Source organism: Pagrus pagrus (assembly GCF_965226575.1).
Source record: "Pagrus pagrus genome assembly, chromosome: 12".
NCBI lineage: Eukaryota > Metazoa > Chordata > Actinopteri > Spariformes > Sparidae > Pagrus > Pagrus pagrus.
The window spans coordinates 21,956,152-21,982,063 of NC_140196.1; the positions used below are offsets into that span (position 1 = coordinate 21,956,152).

A 25,912-nucleotide genomic window follows, 5' to 3' on the forward strand; every position below is an offset into this window, starting at 1 on the left:
AACAGTGAAAGTACTTGGACCACCAAAATCTAATCATTTCATCCATCCCAAATTTGATGAAAATCCCTTAAGGCGTTCTTGAGATAACAGTTCATGAGGCAGGAGGTTGCTGTGACCTTTGACTTTTGACCTCCAAACTTGAATCAGTTCATCCTTGAGACAGAGTGGACATTTGTGCAGTTTGAAGAAAATTGCTGTGTTCACGAGAACAGCCTGGATGTACAGACGGACAACCTGCAAACATAACAAGTCCCCATCTACTTCAGTTGTTTAGGAGAATGCTGCAATGTTGTTAAGCGATGAAACTCTAGAAATGTTTTGTGGACTACGAAACATCACCTGACTTTCCATCTGCATTGGAGTGAGTAGATGATGACTGGATTTTCATTTTTGAGTGAACTTATCCTTTAAGCCATCTTTATTGTTAATAGTAAGAGCTGTGCTTTTCCTGCTATAAGTCAAGATCTCTGCTGTGAAAAAGGCATTCATGTTGAAGAAACTAACATCCAGAATATTTTAAAGATAAACAGATTTTTTTTAGGTTGTCTACAAATTTAATCTATTAATGTGTAAGTACCTTTTCTTCTTTCAGTTTATTTTTACACCGTAGTATTTTAAAGCCTTTCCTTTCAAATCAGAATGAAATCCAAGTAATAGCTGAAAATCAGCATTACTTTGTCCTCTTTCAAAAATTAAATTGGATGCTTTTGTTTTACAAAACCTAATTCATTCCATTTTCCAGTATCTTCAAAAAAATGATGTCGTTCGTTCTTAATCTCTAAAAAAGTTTGGCTTTTTGTTGCTACACTACGAAGCAAATGTACCATTTATCTGCTTTTATTCGTAAACTAAATGGACAAATTACCCTTTTCAGAGCTACAATCCTGTCCTCAGAGCAATTCAAACACACACCACCAGTTATATTCAGCACCAATTTAAAAAACATTTTGCATGTTGTATGCTGCATCTGTTGTTCTTGGCAGAGGAGGACATAGCTGCTGTAACTTTACAAACTCATTATCTTGCCAGTCAGGCTGATGAGGATCAAGAATTTGCCTCCAAGGCAGCGTGGGATCAATGTGATCTACAGGAAGTAAAATGCATGTGGACTCAAACACCACAGTAGCCAGATTCATATTGAAACATATCAGCTTGTCAGGAACCAATTTTTATTAATATCATTAATAATGTGTCATCAGCATCATCAATGAAATGAGTTAGTCTGTTTAAAGCAGAATCAAGTGTGCATTCATTGCCCTTCTTTTCTTGATGAACACTTCAGTTCCACAAAGCGAGGAAGAAAAAGGAAGTAGGAGAAGGGGGGGTGGGGGTTCAAAGAGGGCAGGGACTGCAGTGAAGGAGGAAACGCAGGGAAAACGACGTCTGGCGGAGCAGGAATCTCCCCCTTCACTGGGATATGATTGGTTTTTCCCTTGTGCAAGAATGACAACAAAAAAAAAAAAATCAAAACAAAAGGAAATTCAAAATGGTGCTCTAAAAACAAAGATGAGAGAGGAAGAGGGGGGTTGCTTGCTGGGATGTTGTGTTGGCTGTTGTGTTGTTGTTGTTTTTTATTTTGTTCCGTAAAGCCACGTTAGGATTTGATGCAGTCGTCGTCGTCAGAGGTCTGGCTGCTGCTACTGGTTTCGGACTCGGAACCCTCCTCGACGTTCGCCTCCGCCACACTCCTCCAGGGGGTGAAGTGGAGGGTCACACCCCGCGCCCTTGGGAGAGCCCCGTTCCTCTGCATGCCGTTCCTCTTCAGCTGGCCAAAGGACACAGTCAGTTAGTGTGTGAATGATAAGCCGTTTTCTTCTTTTATGATTTTCTTCCTGATATTTCTCACCTGTTCAGTTTTAGTCTGGAACTCTCTCAGCTCATCCTCTGTCAGAGGCAGGAAGTTGTCATCGTTCTCTGGGTACTCCTGCCAGCCCATGGCCTTCAGCAACCTAGAAAAACATGATAATTTTCTGCTTAGTTGACTGTGTGTGTGTGTGTGAAAGTGATGTGTGTATAAGGCTGTTTGCAGCGTCCTACCGGTGCTCTGCCTCCAGGGAGCTGGACAGGTGTTCGGTGTCTGAGTCACTGAGAGAGTAGGACAGACCATTCTCGTGGCAGACTTCCTCGCTGTAGGCTTTCGGCTCTGGGGTGCTGCTTTCACCCTGAGAGCATTCACATAAGAACACGTTAAACTGGCAATTGACAACATTTTTACTTTCAATTATCAATCTTAAGTAAATGCTGATTTTGCAGCGTAATGGCTGTAGGAAAATGACACTATCCGCGTGTAGATTGGTTCCCTGTAAACATCACTTTCACTTTGCTATTCAGTCAGCCACCGGGTGACCAGAAAAATAAAGGTCACATTACAGAACAAATGAAGAGTGTTGGCCATTGCGCTAACAGGAAGATGCATTGTTTTCCCTGGTCACCATCCCCAAGTAATGGTGGATCAACTGGAATAATTGTGGAAACTACACTGCAGAAGAAAATGAGCAGCGCTGATGGAGGAGGCAAAGATGGCGAAAAGGGGGAGTGACAGAAAGCGTCGTAAACCAAGAGTGAACAGACAGGCATTCACTTGATGGAGAGTGCCCGTGTTATGTCAAAGACTCTTACCCCTTACGACTTGGACTGCAGATGGTTCAAAACTGACATTCTTTCTGCTGGATCAGTAAGTAACAAATCCTGCCCACTTATTAATGCAACTAGGTGTTTTACTCTGCCTTCTCATAGCACTGAGATTGCTGTTTCTAGGTTAAGTTGCATTTCGTATAGTTGCTTTTTTGCTTTGCACAGTAGCTAGACTGCTAGAAGTAGCCATGTTGCTAACAGCACCAGCAGTAATACAACAGTGAAACACTAGGAAGGGGGAAAGTTGAAAAGCTTTCTGCTTTAAAAAATGTTTTATATTTTTTTTCCTGCACCAAATGTAAAAAACAGTATGGTTCTCCTGGGACTATGGACAGGACAAGTACCAATTTGACAGTACTTTGTCATGCAACATCCTAAATGGAGCATTTTCCGTAACTGCTGTGTTGTCCTGTGTGACAATTTAAGAAACCAGACCGCCGCCTACCTCTCCAGATGTTCCAGGGCTGCTGCTTGTCGTCAGCTCTCCGGTGCCCTCGTCCTTCAGAGCTCGCAGGAACTCGCTCTTACGGTCCGGACCGCGGCGCATCAGCTTCAGCCTCGATGGGGCGATGTCTATGGGAGGAGTCGTGCTCGATGGGTGCTGTGTGTATGACATGGGAAGGCAGAGAGTGAAGGGCCGGGAGGAGCCATGAATAGAAGAAAAGTTAGTTAGCAAACTTCTTTCTCAAAATGAGAGGCCATCCATTAGCTCTGAAATCCTTTCGGCTGGTGACAATATCAAAATATCACAAGAATCTTAACTGCCTGAAGATTGAGGGAATAAAACAGTAACACTTAACACATGGCAGACAAGCCGTTCAGTTACTGCGTGATGCGCACATGTGAGTAAGCATCTCAGCCACCGACCACACTAACACATAATTACTATGTTTAAATAAAACCTGTGATTTACTTACACGAGGAAAGGCGGCTACATGTGTTACGCATGCAGCCAGAAGAACTAAGTTCAACACAGACGACTGCATCGCAATTTTAACAGTTTGCTTGCTGTGTCGTTACACATTTTACTGTGAAGTCTGAGCAAACTGCATCATTTAAAAATACTGTTCCTGTTGGGGTAAATTCCCATAACATCTGCTGTAATCATGGACAAGTTTTTGTATTTCTCACTTTTAAGGGTCTGGTCCTAAATACATCTAATTTATTGACCTGGTATGTACCCTCTCAACCAGTGAAATCTGCAGATGGAGCCCTGCTGTTTGCTCCCAGGTCAGTTTGTGACAAAGGATGATCAGGCTTTTGCTACTGGAGCCCCCACACTACAGAACTCTGCCTACTGATCTCAGATGCATAGACACACATCTAGCTTCTTTTAAAACTCTTCTTCAAATCTTTTTCTTTGTGCAAGCTTTTGAAATGTTTGACAGAAGTTTTTATATACTGGTTTTGTTTCAGCCCTTTGTAACACTGCTACATAAAAAAAGTTTATCATTATTAATTTTGTCCTCACCTCTTTCTGGGTGTTGTGCTGTGGTGCACTGACTGGGGTGCTGGGTTTGGCTGCAGAGACGGGGCTGGTGAAGACTGAATCTCGCCCTGGCATGTGAAGGCCAGACTTAGTGATCTCTCTGCCACCGGATTTCCACTGGGTGCTCTAGACGAGAGGACATATAATGAGTCTCCATCACAAACACAGACACAGCTACTTATCTGTTGAATACAAATGTGATTCTTGGAAAAAAGCCAGCTGTTGAAATAATGTGACACGTCACAGGAAGTCTTACTTTGGTGGGGGCCACAGCAGGCTTTGGGACCAGGTTCTTGTAGACGCTGGAGCCTGCGATGGGAGCTTTGCTGCCGTTGGTGGGCAAGGCGCCAGCAGTGGCAAACCCCGCGGAGAAGGCTGTGCTGGGGTCCTCCTTGGAAACCTTCTTGATGACCAGCATTTTGGACACCATCTGTTTGCCACTAGGGGGGTTTTCTGGAACATAATCAGTTAGCGATGAAATGTCAGAAAGGTCAGGATGAGAAACTGATCTTAAAACCTTTAACCATCTCTTGTTTATTGAAGAATTTAGATCTTACCCCACACTCCAGCATGGGGAGCCACTGCTCGCATCGTAGTCCCAGGCTTTCCAGTTGTTTCAGGGTTGAGGGAAGGCTAAAAAACAAACATTAAATGTCTGCATTAAATATCTTAGTGTTCAAATTTGTATTTTTAAGATACATTAACATCCAAGAACCTGAGCATATTGTTGCCAACAGGTTTAAGCTGAATCAGTCAGTTTAAGGGAAGCTCTTGTGATGCATAATCCTAATGAGTTTTACATTTTCACCACAGGGTAAATATGGGCAAAAATTGAAAAGTTTCTGAAAATAGTTTTCATAATCTAAAATCAGGTGCAGTGTGAACAATAATCACTATTTTCCTAATAGTGCAGTTTTGTCTTATAAGAAATATTTAATGGTTAATGGCATGTTTAGAAAGAAGAAAAAAAACAGCGACGGTGATCTACTCACAAAGTCCTCTTCCACGAACTTCAGCTTGTCGTCCTTGCCGTCTTTGCGTTCCTCGTTGGGGAACTTGTCCTGGTACGAGGCGCCCTTGCGGGGATGAAAGTTGCCATTGCGCTGCCGGTGCCCCACCTGCCTGTCCCTGTCGCCTCCTACCCGTTTGGGGTGGCGTCCCTGGTGGTGGTGGCCGTCCTGGGCACCCCGCGGAGCTCCATGCCAGCTGGGTGTTTCCTTCCAACACGAGCCCCCCGCCAGCCCACCATGCCCTCCTTTGGCCACCCCCGAGTCCACCGAGTCATGCCTCAGAAGCAGAGAGGGCTGCTGCCATCCTTCACCTGAGGAGAGAACAAACACACAATGTGTGAATGATGTCATTTCACTTTAGCGTTGAAGTGCTGAAAATGAAATGTGGCTTACACGGACAGATAAGTGAGGATTCCCATACAACCTTTTAAAATAACATGAAAACACCTTGAATCTTAGTGGTGAACACTGTTCACTATCTAGGTCTGTCTGCTAATGAAATCCAAGAGAATCAATAGTTCTGTTTGCAGATGATTTACTGAGTGGATGTTTTTGTTACACTGGCACGCAAAAGTGGTAGCAGTTTAACATGGTCTTCCCCGCTTGCTGGTTGGGCAACTGGCATAATATTTCCAATGTGGAAAACACAAAGAAGGTGTCAGACCAAACCAACAGAGAAAAACATCAGAATATTTTATTATCCTTTTGGAAAAATCCTTTTTATGTTTGTGGCAATTGTAAAACAAAAACAACCACAACATTAAAATAATTATAGTCAGACAGACATTTAAAAAACAAAGTGCATCACATCATCACCAACAATAAAGAACATAAATAGACCACAATGCAAGTGACACACGACTCATACCACAAGGATTTGTTTATACTGGAAGGTATAAAGGATCTCTGGGCACAGGAAGTCCGCAAAGATGTTACCCTGTACCTCCGTCCTGATGGTAACAACTCATATTCACCATAGAGAGAACGTGACACAGGTACAGGTAAATCCACTCACAGGAGGACTTATTCTGTACATTCATTGCATTAAGTTTGGTTAGCTAAAAGGCAGAGTTACTAAAACTACCAGGAGAAAACTTGTTGCAACTAGCTAAATAAAAGCAGCAGAAGATATTAAAGCTTAAAGTCAACTATTTCTCGCTGGCATTAGGGAGCCCTGATGCCTCATAGCAAATGAATGCTTTTGGCACAACAAATTCAAGAATTGATGAATTCTTTCAGATGACGGGTAAGATGTCTAAAATTGTTTTACTCTGTCTGCTACATTATACAAACATACTGCTGTAACTTTGTCAAGGTGAGCATTAAGCTACTACAGTACTACAGAACACAGAAGAAGCTTAAAGACTACAGCAATCATAACAAGGTTAATGTTGAATGCTGGCAAACCAGCCACATCCCTGACAGCTTGCCAGTCAGTGTCAAGACTACAGGCAGAGACATTTCCGAAGAAGAAGTTGAAGATTTTGTGCAACATTTCTGGATGGCATGGCACGCCAAAAGCATGCAGAGACACATTAAGCTGCATTTCTGCTTAATTGTGAGGCAAAGTGAGGTACAATGGTAAGACATCCCCGGGACCACAGATTGAACACTGGATTGAGTTTAGCCACTGCACCTGAATGCTTGCCCCCGTTGGTACAACTGATGACAACAAAAAGATTCATCCAGAAGAACAACACTGCAGAAACTGGGACGAATCAGCACTGAGACTGGACGAAAACACAGCAAGTTGGTGGATTTTCAGCACCAATTTAATAAAAATGGAAATAAGCAATAATGAATTGAAACTGGCAACACAAGACGAGCATTCATTCATCAGTGGGACAGCACTGTTTAAGTGAAGTGTATAGACATTGATCTGAACATTGGTGACCCAAACAATGTACATATTATAAATGAGAGGACAGATAGTTTGAATGAGATGTAAAGAAATCCTAACAGGACTCCAACGCCACCTGTCTGCTGCTTAAAACCCTACTACAACACAGCTGCCTCCATCACTGTCTGCAGAGCAGGTGGCCTCAATTATTTCCTCATCCACTACAGGGACCTGAATTATATACTCCTTCAGGAGAGGTTTGCTTCTTTCCATCATCTTTAACTTAACACAATGAAAGCCCAGCAGAATCATTTCAAAAAGACTTTGCATAACTGATTTAATGTCTGAAACACACACACTGTTTTTACCATCCGGAAGGCTTAGTAAAAGATAAAGGACCATTTAATTAGTCTCCACATTCCACCTGTTCAGTCTCCACGCAACCACTTTTGTCAGTGTGTCAGCTAATAATAAGGACCAGCTTTGACAGAAAGCTGGCCACCTCTGGAAGTGGCTTCAGATGCATTCTAGCCACAGGTAGAACTGCTGTAAATGCATCCGTCTCTCCAAAACACATACGTAACCTTTACTCATCCCATAGAGTAACTACGTCAGTAGCAGTCAAACAAAGTGGCCACTGAATGTATGTGACAGAATGTAAATTAAATTGTCTTGAATGCCATCTGGATTTAATCCAAATAAGAGACATATGTATATGGGGCCTGTGACAGACAACATCCCACCTTCAAGTCTAGCAAGTTAATTAAGTGATATGTTTGGCAGCAGATTTTAATCATGAGTTGGATTTTAAGCCGCTACACATCCAAAGTCCAAATCACGCAGGTGTTTCCACTCATGTCTGATCAGACCTCTTCTCAGGACTGTGTTGATACATACAAACTGCATTTCACTGACATCTCTGTTATCCCTCTGTTGGTTTTGCTACACTTATAAAGCAGTACAACTTGAACTATTTTCATTCTTATTCGTTCACATAATCGGGTGACATTAAGGGTGCTCAGACTGATCGGCACTGATCGCTATCGGCTGATATACATTGTAAAAAGTTCCATTGGTGGTCTCTATAGAACCTGATCAAAAGAGCCGATCGATAAACACAGGAGACAGTTTCTCTATGCGCTGCTAGAATGTCACAGCCACACACACCACAGGACTCTGCTGCTCGCTGGCTAACTAACTCTCCTCCTGCCAATATCAATACGGCTTTTTGGTGCCCTCTTGGTTTACACAGCGCAACATATTGGCAAGGTCCTGCCAGCAAGCTTGTGACCAAGGGGATAGATGGACCTGTACTGTGTAACAATTCTCATAACGTTAGGTCTCGCGTTGAGTGGCCAGCCAGTGATTATAACTAGCGCTGACACAGCGCTGTGGAGAGAGATAACTATGGTAACAGCAGGAAAAGACGTGCTCTGTTGAAGTCAGAAGTTGTCTGTTCAATTTATGATTTGGGATTATCTGTTTGTGATAAGTATATATTCTGTTGTCCCACATGGGAGGAAGAAGCGACACCGTTTGTTTCGAGCCTTACAGAATGAGAGCTAACGGCTAACAGCTGACTGAGCTAACAGCTCACTGCGGTAGTGTTTCTGTTCACAGCAACATTAAGTGTTAAACAGTGAACTGCGGTTCAGTGTGACAACACAAGTTTATACTGAATAAATGTACTGAAGTAGAGTACTTTTGCTGAATACAGTTGACTTTGAGAAACTAGAACCTTAGATGACAAAGTAAAGAAATGTCCTTTTCATCAGCGATGTGACCGGCCCCAAAAATCGGAGATCGGAGCACCCTTAGGTGACATCACATTATAGTGCTAGTTATTGATAGTAAGTGCAAATAAGTGATTATTTTTTTGCACTACACTGTGCTGTGCTACATCAGCGCTTAGTGTTCAGTTACTAAAGTCATCATGGCTCCTTTCTTTTTGCACATATTCAGTTAGGCTCTGTAATAAATAAGGATGCGATAACTGCTCTACGCTGTTACCTGATGGGGCGCGCAGGGAGCCGTTGTTGAAGAAGCCATCAGAGGAGTTGTGGCGGCGGCGGCTCACAGCAGTTCTGCCGTCTCTGTGGAGGTGGGGCTCACCTTGTTTCTCAAGGTTGGCAGCAGGGGACTGGAGGAAGACAGAAGGAGGACAAGGTTAGTCAAAGTGGGACTCTACACTTAAATGGTTGACAATGAATCTCATAACTCTCTTCCAGGGTTAACTGACAACACATAAGAACAGAAAACTACAAAACAGAAATTAACCACAGACTATTTTTCAGGACATTCTTTTCTCTCTACTCTATCCTTGTCCTTGTGAAGACACTTAGATGAGCATGAATCCTCTCCATACTCAGAGTTCCTTTCTTACTCCCTCAGATAACTAAAATAACTCTGTTCAAAACGTGTCAATGTAGGGATCTATTCTTAGGGGAATAAAGCAAACAAAAACCGACATCATAGGACCTCAAAACAATCTTGGAATACTTTATCATGAGAAATATGCTGCTATGGAAGCCAGTAAGTAGAGAAAAACACAGTGTACATAATTCTTAGTGGTGATCCTGAAGTCACTGCATTGGCACAGCTGTGTATTTAACACTGCTGACTGCAAATGCTTAATTCCATCTGAATCATATCCTTGTCATCAGCGGAGGTTCAAAGATCAAATTTGGCTGTGTTCTTCAGCCTATCCCTGCAAGCGCCATCTCAAGAAATTTGACGGTGTACAGCGATTCAATGCAGAAAAAACCTGGGAGAAGGAGTTGGGAGCTCCAACCCAGAGAGCGTCTGCAGGCTAATCCCTAAAGACAAGTGACATTGAGGTGAAGTCATGTGTCAGCAGGACAGTGACTGTGCACTTATTTCTCCGTCTTGACTCTTGATTTCACGGACAGGACACTTAGCTGGGCAACTTCCTGATTCAGAGATTACACTGAAACTGGACAGGAGAAACACAATTACAACCTCAGATGGACAGTCCGACAGATCCAACACTTTTTTAAAACGAAGGACAAAAATCAATCCCATCATTCACCCAACATCAATCCTTCTTCAATTGCCAATCCCAAGTGTTACTTTAAGAGCCAATATTTGAATGACATTTTGCATTCTCGTATGATATTCAAACTAAAATGCAGCAGAAACAGCCTTGTTCCAGACTTCTCAACTGTAGCCACAGCCCAAATTCTGCCCAGTAATTAAAATAATGTTGCCTCTCTGAATTGCTGTCTCTGCTGATGGAGTCAATTCAAGCTTTTGTTTGTGAGAATAAAGTTGGTGACATTACTGAGCTGTGACAGACAGTCTGGGACAACTTAAACACAGGCCAACAGGTCAGCACAGTCCAGTTTAATCAGTGCTCATGATATTTTAAGTGCTTGTCACTACAGATTAAAAACAAATTCAGACAAATGCTACTGAAGACAGCCAGGCCATGCACTGCTTGCTAGCTACATAAGCTAAAAACTTAACTTTTTAAAACATTTCCTTATATCTTAAGACCCATCTTTGCTGAAATGTCCTTGTGAGAAACCACCAAAAAAATGACAACTATTCAGCTATGCCAGCAAACGTTATCCAGCCAGCCTGGCCTGTCTGTTGCTCAATATCTGCTGAACAGAGAGCACACAAGCTAGGTTGAGTCGTCACATTCTTCAATACTTCCTCTAAAAGGGGCTCAAACATCTCTTCTGCGCTAATTAAACACAACCCTCCCTTTGTTTCATTGATTAGTGTCCATGCAATAACTATGATAATGCTTCCTAATACAGGAAAACAATGGAATCAATAAAGGAAACTGCCCATTAGTTTCCTATATTGTGATATCCAATCATGCATTATATAATGCAAGATGTCACCGCGACTGCCGTTTTCTCCTAAATTCGTCATAACAGCCAACACTGGTTCAGTGTTAAAGCGGCTCGGTGGAACTTCTGTTGTGCTGGAAGCCAGTCAGTTTTGTTAGCCGACTCCATTTCTAAACTAACATAAGCTGCTGCTGCTCTATGTTAGCAGAGCGGAGAGAGGGACTGTGGAACGTGCATAAAGTCACATCCTTTGGACTGACCCGAGTCCTTCAAAAAGCAATCCACAATCCAGCAGCATTAAACAATTTAAACAGATCGTTCACAGGCTTGCATAAGCAACTGAGAGAGACGGGGGAAGGTCTCATTTTCCATGTCACAATCTGCTCACATACAGCCAACAGAAAAGTGGTTAATACAGGTAAATTGCTACAAAATATAACAAAGAGCCCCTTTAACTTGGAAAAACAAACAAACATTGATGTTAGATCTAGGTGCTGTATCGTAGGCAACTGGAATTGTTTCAGTTTCTCGAAGACGTTTCACCTCTCATCCAAGAGGCTTCTTCAGTTCTAACTAACTGGAGAGGAGTTGGCTTGCTTTTAGAGGTGAAACGTCTTCAAGAAATTGAAACAAGTCCAGTTGCCTACGATACAGCACCTACATTTACCATGACCTGGATGACTGAGAACCTTCATCAACATTGATGTAGGAGTCACTAGGTGTGCAAGTCACTTAATATTAGTAAGGGTAAAAAATAAAATCATCATCCAACAAAAAACTTAAAAATTCAGTCTGAATAATGAATGTTAAGAATATGTTAGAAAGATAGTATGGATATGACAGAGCAGGTTGACTATCTGTTGTCCATTTCACTCAGCTATAGCTTCCCTTCACTCCACTGTAAAGCAGCTTTTGGCAAGGCCACATTTAAACATTGTCATGTTAGGATAATAAAATGTTCTAGTCACTAGGGATGGGTATGATAGGATTTTATTGATACTACTACTCTTATTGATACTCTATTTGTTTGGTTCTTTGTCAATACTCAATTCAATTTTTTTTCATTACTAAATAATCGCTTTTTAAAATACAGTACATCATCTTAAAAAAGTATGACATCAGAACAGGAATAGAACTGAATGTTTTAAATATAACGACATTGTTTCTAGAGTAGCAAAGGTAACGTTTACAACGGCAATGTCACTTTAAACTCAATATTATCTCACTAAAAAAAAAATCTAAATCGACAATAAAATGAATAAATATCCTGACATCAAAAAACAGAATGAATCTTAGAAAGAATGAACAAAGCAAAATCATATATCTCTTTTGTTTATCAGCAAGAACCTGCAATTTTGTCCAATCTCTACCAAAAACAGGGATTGTTACCATATGTAAAATAAAACATTGCAGCTTTAGTTAGCTTGAATGCTCCATGAAATCCTCCTTTTCTATCATCTGTCTTTTTCATGAAGGTACACAATGTCTAGGTGAGCCTCTGCTGAACCATGTACTGACTGCGCTGTCAGTCCCTGGGGGTGACTCGTCGCTGACTGCACACACACCAACACACATACACTCAGGTGTACCTGACGCACATTCACTAAAAGGTATTAGAACAGTGACTCTGACAGTTATAATTTCAAGCTCTGTCTATCTCAATCTCTGTTTTATCCTGCAATCATATGAAAAACACTCAAATACATACAGTGCACTGCACACGCACACACACACTCAGGCACGCACCTTGGCAGGCTGGGGCGTGGAGAAGTTAAGCCAGGCAGGGACAAAGTCATGCTGCGCCATTTAGGTCCAGTGTTTCCGGTCAGTGGATCGAGGCATCAAACCTCATGGCCAGGATCTACCAAAAGAAGAGCGACATGTTTTTAAATTCTGACTTTTTTGTGATGTTTCAAGAAACACGAATCTCTGACACTTTATCCAAATCCCTTTGATGCCTATCTAGCTTTGATTTCATGTCATTTCTTCCAAGTGTTGTTGTCTACCATCAGTTATTCTGAAATTCACTGCATAAAGGTCTCCCTCAAGACGAGCCAAAAAAGAGTCCTATTCTTAGCAGAAAACAACAAAGCTCGACTTGCTGCAGCTGTGCCTGTGAAGCTGATAACTGGTTGACAGTCTGGATGGAAAACATTTTGTGTAGCAGGATACAAGATTTACTTTGCAATGTGTGTATGTGATACATTTATATAGCTCATCATGCTTGATTTTGCTCAACTTTCTAATTTGGCTTTAAAACTATCATGTGTTCATGGTGGAAAATTAACACCTGCTACCCACACAATGTTGACAAATGACTTGTAAAGGACCAAGCTACTACAGCAATTAATTTAATGGCTATGGCATGCATGTTTGCCCTAGCCAAGTCAGTCGGGTGTAACTTTATCATTACCCCAGAGTCTTTGGCTCTGAAGTCCTCTGCCTCCTCTCTCAGTCCGGCTGGGCTCGTTCCTCAGGCCTGATGGCACTGATCACAGAGTGCGTGCACTGACAGAAGGGGAGCAGCAGCACACCGACGACCCCCTCTCCACCTCCGCCAGGACAGCACAGCCCCTTTCCCCAGAGGCAGATCCCTTCGTCCAGGGTGAAACACTGGGAGATGGGTCAAAAGGTCGCAGGAATGATCTGGAATGACGATCCAGCGAACTGGCCAAGCAGGAAGTAGATTTGAAGGCAGTAGCGGACCGATTCTTCCTTCTTGAACCAGATTCCCAAGCAGTTCGTGCGCCGGTCACGTCTCTGATGAATTCTGAGTGCTACTGTATTGTTTTCCCCCGGCAGGCTGAATCTTTCACCAATTTATTTGAACCATTTGCAAAAGATGACTGTCAGGAGTAAGACTCAAAATCCGATTGGAGTTTATGCTGATTGGCAAACTGAAGTGATTTGACAGGTGATTTGTCCCAATGATGAGGAAGAGCCAGGTTGTCTTAATATCAACACAAGGAAGCAGTCTATGGAAGTCCTCTATCGTGGAATATGGACAGCAGCTTGTGTAGCAGTCCCACTTTGACACCAGATGGGTGAAAGAGACAGGTGTTGTCCTGCCACACTGCGTGCCAGTATGTTTTCACGTCGACTCACTTTTACCGAATCATTTTAAGATCTACTGAAACGCATGCAGAAAAAGAAAATAAGTTCATGGACAGTCTTTCACTGGCAATGGAGGTCACCGAAAACCACTGCTCACCTCATTAAACTGATGAAAAAGACTGTCTGACCTTGAAGAAAACAATGCTGAAAGGTTCAAAGTCACATGACAATGAAGGAAGTAAAGCCCTATGTTACATTGCAGTCATTTTCAGTTTGGGTTAGTGAAATAGAGATGCTGCTGGATGATGCATTATAATAGCGTTTTTATCTTTAAATGTTTTAATATCACATCTGGAAGATGCCCATTTAATTATTTTGGGTTTTCTGATTAGAGTAGATATAGGGTATAACTCTGATTTCATAGATATGCAAGCTCAAAAGCTAAACAAAAATCTTCTGCGCTTCAAAAGGTCTTTGTGTCCTTCAACAAAACTTAAACATGTCCAAAAAGAAATCCTCAAGAAAGCTCAATCAACTTATTGCTCTCAGGGTGAAAAAGCGAAGGTTGAAAAATAGCATGCGTCCCAAAATTTGTCAGGTGGTTCTTTTCAATTCCTCTTGAATCAGTTTTTCTCAATAATAAGGTTTCCGTGCAGGTTTTTTCTGTTTTCTTGCTGAGGCTTCACTGGTATCTGCACAGGAACGGACTGGACCTGCAGTAAACACAAACAATGTTAGCCCTAATTTTGGAAAAAAAACATCTCGAAGCTCCAGGTTCAAAGCACACACACCAAACTCAGCCGTTGGTTTATTAGGTAGGCATACCTTAGCTACAACTGATAATGCAACAGTACAGCAATAAAGTTTGCTTCGTTATAATTGAAACTGTTTTAACAGAGGTGCTGGTGCTGTGCGTTGAACTGTTAACAATATTTTGTCAACCAAACGTAATATTAATGGAGTGGACGAAACATTGCTCAAAGTTTTGGGACATACATCTCAGTGTAATACAATAAAATGTAACTGCATCACAAAGTACAGCTTTCAAAATTGCCATTAAGTTGGATCAAAACCTCTCTGTAAGTGCTGTATCAGACTCATTGTTTTCTATGTGTACCTAGTAAAGTGGCTACTGAGAAAACAGAGAAATTAAGCTTAAAGCAACATTTCCCCCATAAAAGTATATCTTAGATATTTGCATAGATGGTGCAACTATGTAAGACATATGTAGGACATTATGAAAGATGCTCCTCCTTCGCCTAACGCCAACATAGCTTATAATTCAAGAGACAACCTTAAAAGAAACTGCGTTTGACACATAAGATACATTCTGAGAGGTACCAGAGAAAAACCATGACTCAGTGATCCAAGAACCATTTCATGCTGAAAGCTGGCTCTTTTATGAAATTGTGTCGTCTTTGGTAAATGAAATATTTATACCAGTGTAAAAATAACTTTCTCCCCAGACTGCTGCGAATCTAAACGGGCCTGGCGGTGAGTGCAATGCTGGACGGAACTGAGGTGTACAGTCACAACAGGGATTCCTTCACCCTATCAAGCGAGCCATTTCATTCATCTTCAAACCCTGTATGAACAAACTCAGAGCTTCCATGGGCTCGTTATCGTATCCCTACTGAACTATTATGTAACAGCTCAACATCAATGAGTTTGCCACGGACACGGGCTTCAATGTGCAGCACGTATATTTACCTCAATGTGAAACAACACAGATGAATAACGGCGAGGAAAATACAAAAATGCTAATTTTGCAAAGTAAAACACTTTATCGTTATGCAGTGTGTGAAACGCACATGTCCACAAACACTGCAGCAAACCAATTCAACACAGTAACGCTAGATGCACGTTTCACCATGCTAACAAGCTGAGTAATGTAATGGATTAAAGTGCATCGAAATGAATTAAGACGCATAGCGGCTATGTTGTTAGCCCACAAGTCAACGTTAATCCCAAACTAATAACGTTATCAGATGTGTCCTAACTCTGCTGCTAGCTAACTCTGTTTATTAGTTAACTAAGGTTAACGTTAGCGTAGCAATTGTTAGCTAGAAGCTCGCGTTACCCAGGCTGATAACTACCCCGCTAACACTGCGAGGTGGTTTGAATAAATTAGGACGGTTACAGGGCATAGCAAAGCAAAAACGCATTTAATATGCACAGGGTGGTCAAAACTGTCTATTTAAGCAGCTGTCACGAACATACAAAAGAGGTAAACAGACCTGGCTTCGTTGGAACAACACAGTTTCAAAATGGCTACCTTAGCAGCGGCAGCACACATTCATCAGCTTGCTAAGGGCTAGCGAGCTAACTTGCAGTGTTTCATGACGGTGCCGTGTAGCTGTTACCTTCTCCTGAGCAAGAGAGCCTCCGATGGAGAATTAGTCATATATATTTAATCTGCAAAACAAAAGCGAGATAACAATTTTCCGTAACTATAAACTTCTTTAATAATGCGCTATTGGTGTTTGTTTGGGTTTACGGAGCGCTTACCACTGGCGCTGGCACTGAGGGATTCGAACAGCCTAAACGATGTTACGTTCAAGACCCCTCGTGATTATGCAACTTGACGAGGTTACACTGTGTTTTTAAAGTCGGGTCGGCTTAGCGGCGATGCTTCGGTACATACATTTATTTTCAATTGAAACGAAAAGTCCCCACTTGAAATTCCTACACGACAATTGTCAAAATATTCACAGAACACAGTGTTGGAAGCACGTATTTTGGGCTTTTGCCATATTGAATATAACTTAATACCTCCCCCGTCACGGACAGCCAAACCAGTCGATATCAGAACCAGTCTCATTCAGCTTGGGAAGATCAGGAGACAGGCATTTAATCGAGCAACGATAAAATTATAGCAACAAACGACCTTAAGTGTAGCTTAACATTGTAACCATTCATTGTATGTAACCGTGCCTGCAGTGGCGTTGCAACCTATTAAATGACAGACAAGTAAAGGGTAAGGTTTAGTGAACCCCAACATCTGTAGTTTATAGGTTGTTACAGGAAGATCCTCTATATTGCGTCAGGTTAGCCAAGAGGTTGTATGCTAGTAGCACGTTAGCCTTGCTTGGTTATAGCAGAGTGAATATGTTGTGGGGAGTGTTATAATACTTATTAATTACGTATATTTTTCAGATTTAAAATGATTACATTTGCATCTGGAAGACGCATAATTTCTGGGGTAAGACCAAAAAACAATTTGAAACTTCACTACTTGCTTTCAAATAAATACAGAAGCATTGTGCCAGCATTATATGGAAAAAAAATGATGTTTATGCACTTCTGTGATTATTATGTTCTCAGGTTCCAGTATGGAGATGCCTTCAGCAGATAACTAGAGCACCACCGCCAGCAAAAGCTCAGCTGCTGCTTCACACTCAAGCCTCCTCAGTGTTAATGCCGCCCAGACTAACATGCAACAACAGGTTGTTGAGCATCAGGCCCGTGAGCTGGCCTGCACCGCGTCTCTGCCATGAGGATTCCCGAGGCCCCTCAGAGAGAGCTGACAGCAAAGGGGGTTTCAGTTTGAGGGCCCTTGCCCACGCTCCAAAACCAGCTCTGTACCTTGGTTTCTCTGGGCTCATCCCCTTCATATCTGCCCCTCTCCTGATGGCTGCCACACAGTCCTTCTACCCTGAAGTGGCATATGCTCAAATGGTTTACGGAGCCTCTATAGTCTCCTTCCTTGGAGGTGCCCGCTGGGGGTTTGCCATCCCTGAGGGTAGTCCTGCTCAGCCTGACTGGATGAACTTGGGCAACAGTGTGGTGCCGTCACTTCTGGCCTGGCTGGCACTGCTCTGCAGGGACAATATCGCAGAGGGTGCCCTGATAGTTATTATGGGACTGGGTCTCTCACTGCACTATGACATGACCCTGCTGCCTGGCTACCCCTCCTGGTTTAAAGCCATGCGGACTGTCCTCACTCTGGTCGCCACCTTCTCACTGGTGGCTACCCTCGCAATTAAAAAGTTCTGCTCTGAGAAGAAGATCAAAGAGATTCAAAATTGATTTAGAAGGACTGTTTGTACTGTCAGCCACACTGACTCAATAAAATTTTTACATCAAGTGCAGATCTGCAGACAGTCTGGTTTGTTCCTGCTGTACACCAACTCACAGCAGCTGTATTGTTACTTATATAATTCAGTCAGGGACCCTCTCGTCATAGGTTTAACCATTTATTGCAACAAATGGAATACAGTTATGCTTGGCGCTGACAGCTCCGCTCTTAAGATGCTCCCTGAATTGATCAAGCAGCATGCTAAACCAAAACAGGGAGCGCAATGAAGAAAACCCCCCAGTGTACAGAAGAGTGAGCCATGAGGAAGACAGTGCTTATACTGTTATAATACTGTTTTTTAACCTTGAGCCCTGATAGGACTCTACTTTAAAAAAAAAAAAAAAGGTGGAGGCTGGGGTGGTGGTGGTAAGCTTTCCAGCAGCAGCAGTGTGTGGCAGCTTTTGAGTAGGAGCGGTTATGAGTGAGGAGGCAGCCACATTTAGATGGACCGCCTTGTGGTGAGAATAGCTTTGATTGGTGTGAGACCGACTGGTAACGATGACTCGATTGGCAGGCTGTCAGCTGATTACAGCTTATTGCTGGGGTGTATGACTTCCATGTCCTGCATGAACTAATACTAAGCTTCATTAGTTTAAATAACAACAGTTTGCAAGTTTGAAAAAGGGCATGGAAATGTCCAACTTGTGAGAGTTTAGAGTAAAATATCCAAATGTAGGCAGACTTTGAAATTAATTAACCATTTATCAGAAAACATTTGCACAATCACATTTTGTGCTGTGAAAGGTACCCTGAATTTAATGTTTGAGCATATTGATGTTACTTATGCAAATTTGCAATTTTGCATTATTATTTGCATACCTCTCCATTTCATTGTTGTGTATCTCCAGACTGACAGTCAAAACCACAGCTAAATGATGCAATGTTATGCTTGAGTTTTTCTGCTACCTTCCTAGGTTGTTAAAGATTAATTATGCAGTACAACTCTGTTACTATAGGAACTGTTCCCAAACGTCTGTGAAGCTAAAGCATATGATACAGAAACTTAAATATTTAGATGTAAAGATGGAGACTGACATGAAATGTTAATGTTGAGTTTAAATCCATAAATCCTAGTTTTAGTGGCCGAGGTCTTGCCTTGAACATATGCTGCATCAATAGCAAACAAACTTGCTGCTCTACAGTAGCAGACCTCAGCCACACAGATGATTACAGAACCTAATAAGGACGCTAGACAGTCGAGTACAAGAGACAAAAACTGTACTTAGAAGTACACTTTTTCATATAAAGAGGAGCCACTAATCCAGTGAGACGTCAAATGTAATCAGAGCAAGTGTTGTCACTGTAGTTTGCTTGTTTGCAAAGTGCAGGAAATCCTCTCTTACAAAGTGTGTACAGTCAACTGACGATGTTTGCCATGTACAAACTGAGTGGGATGTTTACAGTGGAGAGTACCTTATACTGTAATTTCTAAACAATAGAGCAACTTTACAGAGCTTTTGGGCAAAGACTGAAAACATCAGAGTCTAATCTGTCATAACAGACCCATCACACATTCATACCATCACTTAGTACATCCTGGAGACATTGTGAACTGTCTTGTTAATCTTAAAAAAAGACCAAGGGGGATACAGGTTCATTTCAAACCTAGCACACACATGACTCTTATCAAATTTATTGAGAAGAAAAAGCAACCAAGAAAACGTGTTATTACTATTGTGTGACAATTAATTAACAATCAATTTACAGTACATGATAGGGAATATTGTCACTGTGCAACGGCTCCACTCAGTTTGCAAATATAATGAGCTCCAACATCTAGAGAGGAAAAACATGATAACTTACCATAAAGAAGGTAAATACATCCCTTAAATTGTGCATTGTCTTGTAGTTATGTTGTGTATCTCAACATCAGAAAGATGAAATGGAAATTGCAGTAATTTCAGGTGCCACTAATGAGTGAAATGATAGGGAACTCTTCACTTGCTTGGATTTCAGTGTAAATAGTGACCAAGAGGCACTATTATTTATAGTATCATATATACAAAAAGGATCCAGTGAAAATTACTGAGCGATAACTGCACCGGTGTGACAACAGTGGTGTACTGTTCAAGTAACTAATTATTTACAGAAATCACTTACTATGGAACATTGGTCCCATTACTGAATAGGCTCAAGTGGTTTGATAAATCTTGCAAGTAGCATCGCACTCACCTCAGACATTTCTCTTGAGAACAATAAACTATAAAAACAGTGTTTTCAAATCTTATCCAAGTTCATTCAAGTTGAAAAACTCTCTGGTCCATCCGAGGTAGAACCTCTCCACTGTGAAAAATATCCTTATCACAAGGATCGATGTGTCTTTCAAATACACAAAAGAGAAAAACGAGTCCGTTGGCATGCTGATAGTCTTGTGAAATGAAGTGAGTTGAAAATAAAGACGTAAGTGAGTCATATAACAGTGTGATCGGAAGCGGTTTTGGCAGTTTTTCCAGTTTTAAATAGGCGTAATCTTATGTTTAATAAATGTCAAATGTTCTAAACAAGTAAAATAAAAAGAAACATGTCTAATCCATGTATAAATAACATATATGTTTATGTGAAAGCCTACTTGAGACAGAAACTTCTTAAGGTGCAGCTTTTCTTCAGTTTATGCAGTTTTGGGATGATTCAGGTGCTGATATGGATGCTCACAAGCTTAATATTCCAACCGTCAGAGCACAGCCAGCCCGCCGTCACATCGGCTGGTGATCATGTTGCCGACTTCGGTCCAGGTGTCCAGGTGTGGGTCATAGATTTCCACAGAGTCAACGGTCACCGGTGCAGAGAAGTCTCTGCTGGCGGCTCTGCCCCCAACAGCATACAGCAGCCCATTAACTGCTGACACTGACACGCCTGCACGAGCTGTGGACATCGGGGCCACCTCGACCCATTTCTCCTGCAGACAGAGGTGAGGAGAATGTTAGGACACAGGTATTACTGAAAACTGACTGAAAATTAAATTGTCACTGACAGCAACACCTCCCCCGACTCTACCTCTTCTGGACAGTACTTCTCAACTGTCTCCAGTGCACCCAACGCTTCATTCCAGCCACCCACCGCGTAAATGCAGTTACTGAGGCAGGCGACTCCTACATAGGCCCGACGTGTGACCATGACGGGCAGGGCACTCCATCGATGGGAGATGGGGTCATATACCTCGGCAGAGCGCAGCTCCATTCCTTCATCACTGATTCCTCCAATCACATAAATAAACCCTGAGAGGAGATGACAGCATTTACTTCAGAGCACCTTCACTGAGTGTTCAAGTCTTGATGTCAAGAAATAAACTGTAATAAAGCCAGGAGAGAAGGGGAGTTAAGTAGTGTGTAATTGTGTATGAAAAAATGACTTAACTATATGTAGAAGTTACACTGGAGTATATACATTTACTTTCCAAGAAAAAGGGAGGACCGCACAGGTTTCCCACATCTTCTTAAAAACATAATATTCAAGGACTTTTCAATGACTTTGCAGGTCCAATTTCTTCAAAAGCAAGGACCAAACCCAGCATAGTTTGAGATGCAGGATGAGGTTATTAACTGTTACAACAATGAGAGTTTTTATAATGAGAACTAGCAGGCTTTACAGAATCCACAATTAAAAAGAGACAGAGGCTTCAATGTGTGCTGCTGTGTTACAGTGACAGAAGAAAACTGCTGGTGACACACGCAGACAGAGAAAAGACAGCCTCTTTATTAACGGTAAGTCAAAATATATGAAACTAATATCAATATATATAAATTCAAGCACTTTCAATGACCCATGTTTATTTATGTGTATGTGTATATTTAATTCAAACATTTTCAAGGATTTCAAGGATCAGTGGGAACCCAGAACACACCTTGTAGCTCACAGCAGCCAAAGTAATAACGAGGAACGGCCATGCTGCCGATGACCTCCCACTTGTTCTCCTCTGGGTCGTATCGCTCCATGGTCTTCCCAATCTCAGAGCCGATCCAACCACCTGAAGAAACACAATGCAATTATCAGGTGGTGGTTATTTTGACTGACATTTCCCAAAATGCTGATTCTAGTGGGGACAAGTCCAAAAACACTGGATCCTATATTTGCCACAATGCAAATGACTATTTACCCTCAAAAACTGGTATATGCCCACATCTTTCATGTGTGCGGTTTTCAATGCAAGGTTTCTGTAATACATTTTTAGTAGACATTTTAGACAACTGTTTTTAGGCTGTGTTGTACAAACCATGATCAGCAAACTGATATTCAAAAAGGAATCTGTGAAGTGCCCCTTTAACTAATGTATGGGTTTGTGCTGTATGTATTTTGGTTAAACATGGGGATATTTACCAAGTGCATACAGAGCTCCGTGGCAGGGGCAGACGCCAACGCCACAGCGGGGATAATTCAGAGATGCCACAGCAGCCCACTGCTTGGTCACTGGGTCGTACCTCTCCGTGCAGTCAAAAATCATTGAGTCTTTCTCACCTGGTGAAAAAACAAAAAACACAACTGAATATTGTTGAGGTTCTTTTATACTTGGGCTCGATCATGAACACAAGATGGGGCTCAGCTGTCTCACCTCCAACCACGTAGATCATGCCCTCCAGCACTGCGACCCCCAACCCACTGCGGGCCTGGTGCAGAGACGACACGGTGGTCCAGTACTGGTTAAAGGTGTCGAAGCGCTCCACACAGCTCAAAGCCCGGCTGTCACTCCAGCGGCCGCCCTGCAGCCGAGTGTAGCCTCCTGCCAGGAGAAAACAAGTAAAAGTGTGCGATTTAATGGCATCTTTGATTTTTCTTCTTTGGAATTCATCAGGTTACTTTTCTATGCTAGAGAGAGTGATTTGAAGCCGAACCTATGGCATAGAGGTATTTCCGGGCTTTTCTTCTGGGTCTCATCTTAGCTGGTTGGAGCTGACTGTACATCTTATTTTCTTTGGGTGACTTTGTGACTTCAGTGTATTCCTTCAGCAGAGTCTGCAGTGCCACCCGCAGGCTGAAGTCGGTGATACCTTTATTGAAAAATATAAGGTGTTGTTTACAATGTGTCATCTCATCATCTTCACAGCAATATTGAGAATATAAACCATCAAATATGTAAAATATAAAGTGCAAAATTGGGTGTTTTCCTTACCCTCTATGTACTTGAACAGTCTCTGTGGGGAAAGCAGAGGGAAGCGAACTGGTTCCAAAACCTCCACTATATGTTTTTTCCTCTTTGCCACATCTTGGAGAACCCAGTCCATTGCTGCAGTGAATACCTGGTACTCATCCTCAATTCTCAGCTCTTCGCTTCTTAGCAGCCTCACCAGCTGATCCTTCGACAGGCCCTTAAACTCATCTGTGACACACACCTAAAGGGAGACGGAGACTATCTGTAGGCATCAAGCTGATGGGCTCGTTTTGAGAACAGATTTCAAGCACATCCAGCTTTTTCAACTTGCCAGGTAAACACAGAACAGCTGAGATATCAAATGACATGCAGTGCCTCTGACTGTTTCCTACCTCCAGAAAGTGAACATGAATGTAGTTCTCGGTGAACTCCAGCATATCCATGCAGGCAATCTGCTCCAGGAACTGAAAGATGCCCACACAGTTGATCGGGTCCATGTGGCCCTTGAGAAACTCTCCACAGATAGACACCACCTCGTTCAGCTGCAGCATGTCTGCTGCCACCATCAGCTCCTGGACGTTCTCCACTGTCACACTGATCCCGCCTGATAAGACAGGGGGCACATGTCCATTCAGAAAACAGCACAAAACTATGCAGATTTGATTGAACATGATGGTGGAAATGTCATGATCTATGCAGACCTGTGTATATGAAGTCCAGTAAAACCTCAAAGACTTCAGTCTCCACTCCGAGGATCTGCACCTCCTCTTTATCCGCCTCCCGCATCCCCCCGGAGAACAGAGCAGCGAAGTACGGGCTGCTGGCAGCGAGCACCAGCCGGTGGACCCTGAAGACCCGGCCGCCTACATTCAACCCCACGTCACAGAAGTCGGTGCGGAGCCGCATCTTGTTCATCTGGGCCAGGATGAGTCTGGCGTAGCGGTCTGAGGCCAGCAGAGCCTGCTCGGACGCCTGCGTAGCCATGGCAGCATCACCACCACCACCACCACAACAAGTGGATGTTGACACAGAGATGGAGGACATGGCAGCGGGGGCAGCTCTGTGTTAACATGGGGGCCAGTATTCCCAAACCCTCCTCTCTACTGAGTCTCGGCATCAAACAGGCCTGAAAGACACGAGCTGATTGCATAAACACCAAAAAACACTGAATTCATTGTTGTGTAACAACACAGAGCTGAGGCAATGGCGGCAATAACAAGAGATAAACGTATAAACACGGACTTTCATGACAGGCTCTTGGTACAACACACTGGTGCTGTCAATGGTGACTTGCTGTCAATCACTCGTTTGCTATAATGGCAATAAAAATAGCACCTGCCGTCGCCGTTAGCCAGGCATGCTAGCCAACACACAGCTCACCAGGATGGACTCAACCATCATACTCATTAGTATTATGCTCAACTGTAACAGACAACCTTACCGCTCGACCAAATCTCAGAGAGTGTCAAACACAGAGAAGTACGCAGTTTAAATGGTAAAACATGTCCAAATTTAGCTTGTTTTTAGCAGCGACTTACCCATAACTTTACTGATGCAGGATGCAGGCAACTTCCGTCGCCCTGCAGACTGTCAATCCTTTTCTCTGGATCGACTGCACTCGTCTGGCCGATGAATCTCCAGTCATAATGAATCAATGCCCGATAACGTTGCCTTTTCTGTGAGTTTGTGTCGTCAGCGACCATCATCGTCTCTCTTGACAAACAGAACCTCAAATTACACGAAGGTACTGCTTATTTCGTGCCTTTGAATAATTTTCATATGATTTGTTCTTATGTTTCCGCTGTTTACCGAATAGTTCACGCCAGGTTGGTCAAAACACACAACGCCAGATGGCAGTGTTGCCTTTGAACAAGCGGCTAAAACAAATGGAAGGCCTTGACAACAAGCCACAGAAACCTACCATGTGAATTATCATAGTATTCTTAGCATGTCAGCCCCCAGCAAAATGGTAATTTTAGACGTAGCTATCCTCCACTGTGTTGGCTGCAACCTCTTCCACTGGAGACTTGACCAAGCCTTCAACCTTAGCCTACTCTTAGACGGTGGCAATGGGTAGTCCAGTTTGTTTTAATCAGTAGCTTGACTTCAAATTAGTTTAAATATTACGTTGGAAACCTGTTATTACATACAGAAATCCACTGCTCGGTCCCATTAGACCTGTCTGGTCCACTGAACTGAGGTGAAAATCGTCTGTGACAGTTACAGGAAAAAGTCCTGCAACTGTCACTTGACTTGTATTTCCTGCTATTTCAATGTGTCACACAGATTTTAACAGCCAGGAGAGCTTGTGTTGGCACCAGTGTTGGCCAATTAAAATTCAGACATAGATATGTGCCAACCTGGCTACCCTTTGTCCTATGCTGTTGGTTGGGTTTCCCTCTTGTTGCCCTATATTCTTGAATTTCCAGTGTGTCTCGTTTCCCTAAAGGGTAGCCACCATGGCCATTATCTCAGACGGACAATTAGCTTATCGGATACAGCCTAAACGCACTCTTAGTAAGCCAATATAAGGTGGAGCTCACCTTTTGAACTGAGTGAGCTTTAAAAAAAAACAAAAAAACCTGTCTCTTCAACGTTCATCTTCTTTTGCAGTGTCATATCTTGGGAGGGATTAAAAAATATAACCTGTAATGTGTATCGTTCCATTAAATTGCTGCTCAAATAGTCTTAACATGTACATCAGAGAAACAAAGAAAATCTGGAAGGACAACGTATTCTTCATATTTGAATAAGATTAATTATTTCCCTATAGTGGCCTGATCACTGTCACTTTCCACGCAGCCTGAGTTATGTGTTAATCACATTGTGTATTTTTAGCAGTCGTGCGTTATCCGAGCTGTTTAGTGATTCAAGAGCCTCATTGATGTTTCATTGTAGAGTGA

At 42.4% G+C, this 25,912-nt stretch overlaps 3 protein-coding genes across 5 annotated transcripts; 1 reads left to right on the forward strand and 2 right to left on the reverse strand.

The window, feature by feature from the left end:
• Positions 1-1,131: 1,131 nt before the first annotated feature.
• gpbp1l1 (GC-rich promoter binding protein 1-like 1) lies at positions 1,132-16,380 on the reverse strand. Of its 3 annotated transcripts, XM_084368987.1 has the most exons (13): positions 16,357-16,380; positions 16,212-16,263; positions 13,208-14,561; positions 12,541-12,655; positions 8,984-9,113; positions 5,116-5,444; positions 4,681-4,756; positions 4,380-4,576; positions 4,106-4,249; positions 3,080-3,235; positions 2,038-2,162; positions 1,847-1,949; positions 1,132-1,765 (listed from the first exon to the last, which is right to left on the reverse strand). In XM_084368987.1, the coding sequence occupies exons 4-13, from the start codon at positions 12,598-12,600 to the stop codon at positions 1,595-1,597; spliced, it is 1,491 nt and encodes a 496-aa protein (XP_084225113.1). In that variant the 5' UTR covers positions 12,601-12,655; positions 13,208-14,561; positions 16,212-16,263; positions 16,357-16,380; the 3' UTR covers positions 1,132-1,594. The 3 variants fall into 3 exon arrangements, with proteins under 3 accessions (XP_084225113.1, XP_084225112.1, XP_084225114.1); XM_084368986.1 differs by lacking the exon at positions 16,357-16,380 and having other exon boundaries at positions 16,212-16,350; XM_084368988.1 differs by lacking the exons at positions 16,212-16,263; positions 16,357-16,380 and adding an exon at positions 16,086-16,191.
• A 310-nt stretch (positions 16,381-16,690) lies between these two features.
• Positions 16,691-17,939, forward strand: LOC311266557 (transmembrane protein 69-like). The gene is made up of 3 exons (XM_084368974.1): positions 16,691-16,825; positions 17,005-17,050; positions 17,173-17,939. Exons 2-3 carry the CDS (start codon positions 17,012-17,014, stop codon positions 17,875-17,877), a joined length of 744 nt encoding a protein of 247 aa, XP_084225100.1. The 5' UTR covers positions 16,691-16,825; positions 17,005-17,011; the 3' UTR covers positions 17,878-17,939.
• A 1,604-nt stretch (positions 17,940-19,543) lies between these two features.
• ipp (intracisternal A particle-promoted polypeptide) lies at positions 19,544-24,669 on the reverse strand. The gene is given in 13 exon segments (XM_084369007.1): positions 19,544-20,822; positions 20,921-21,141; positions 21,768-21,890; positions 22,241-22,378; positions 22,473-22,640; positions 22,753-22,908; positions 23,031-23,250; positions 23,402-23,613; positions 23,711-24,058; positions 24,061-24,082; positions 24,085-24,135; positions 24,548-24,568; positions 24,571-24,669. Coding segments are annotated over 13 exon segments (1,989 nt in total). The 5' UTR covers positions 24,655-24,669; the 3' UTR covers positions 19,544-20,597.
• Positions 24,670-25,912: the final 1,243 nt, after the last annotated feature.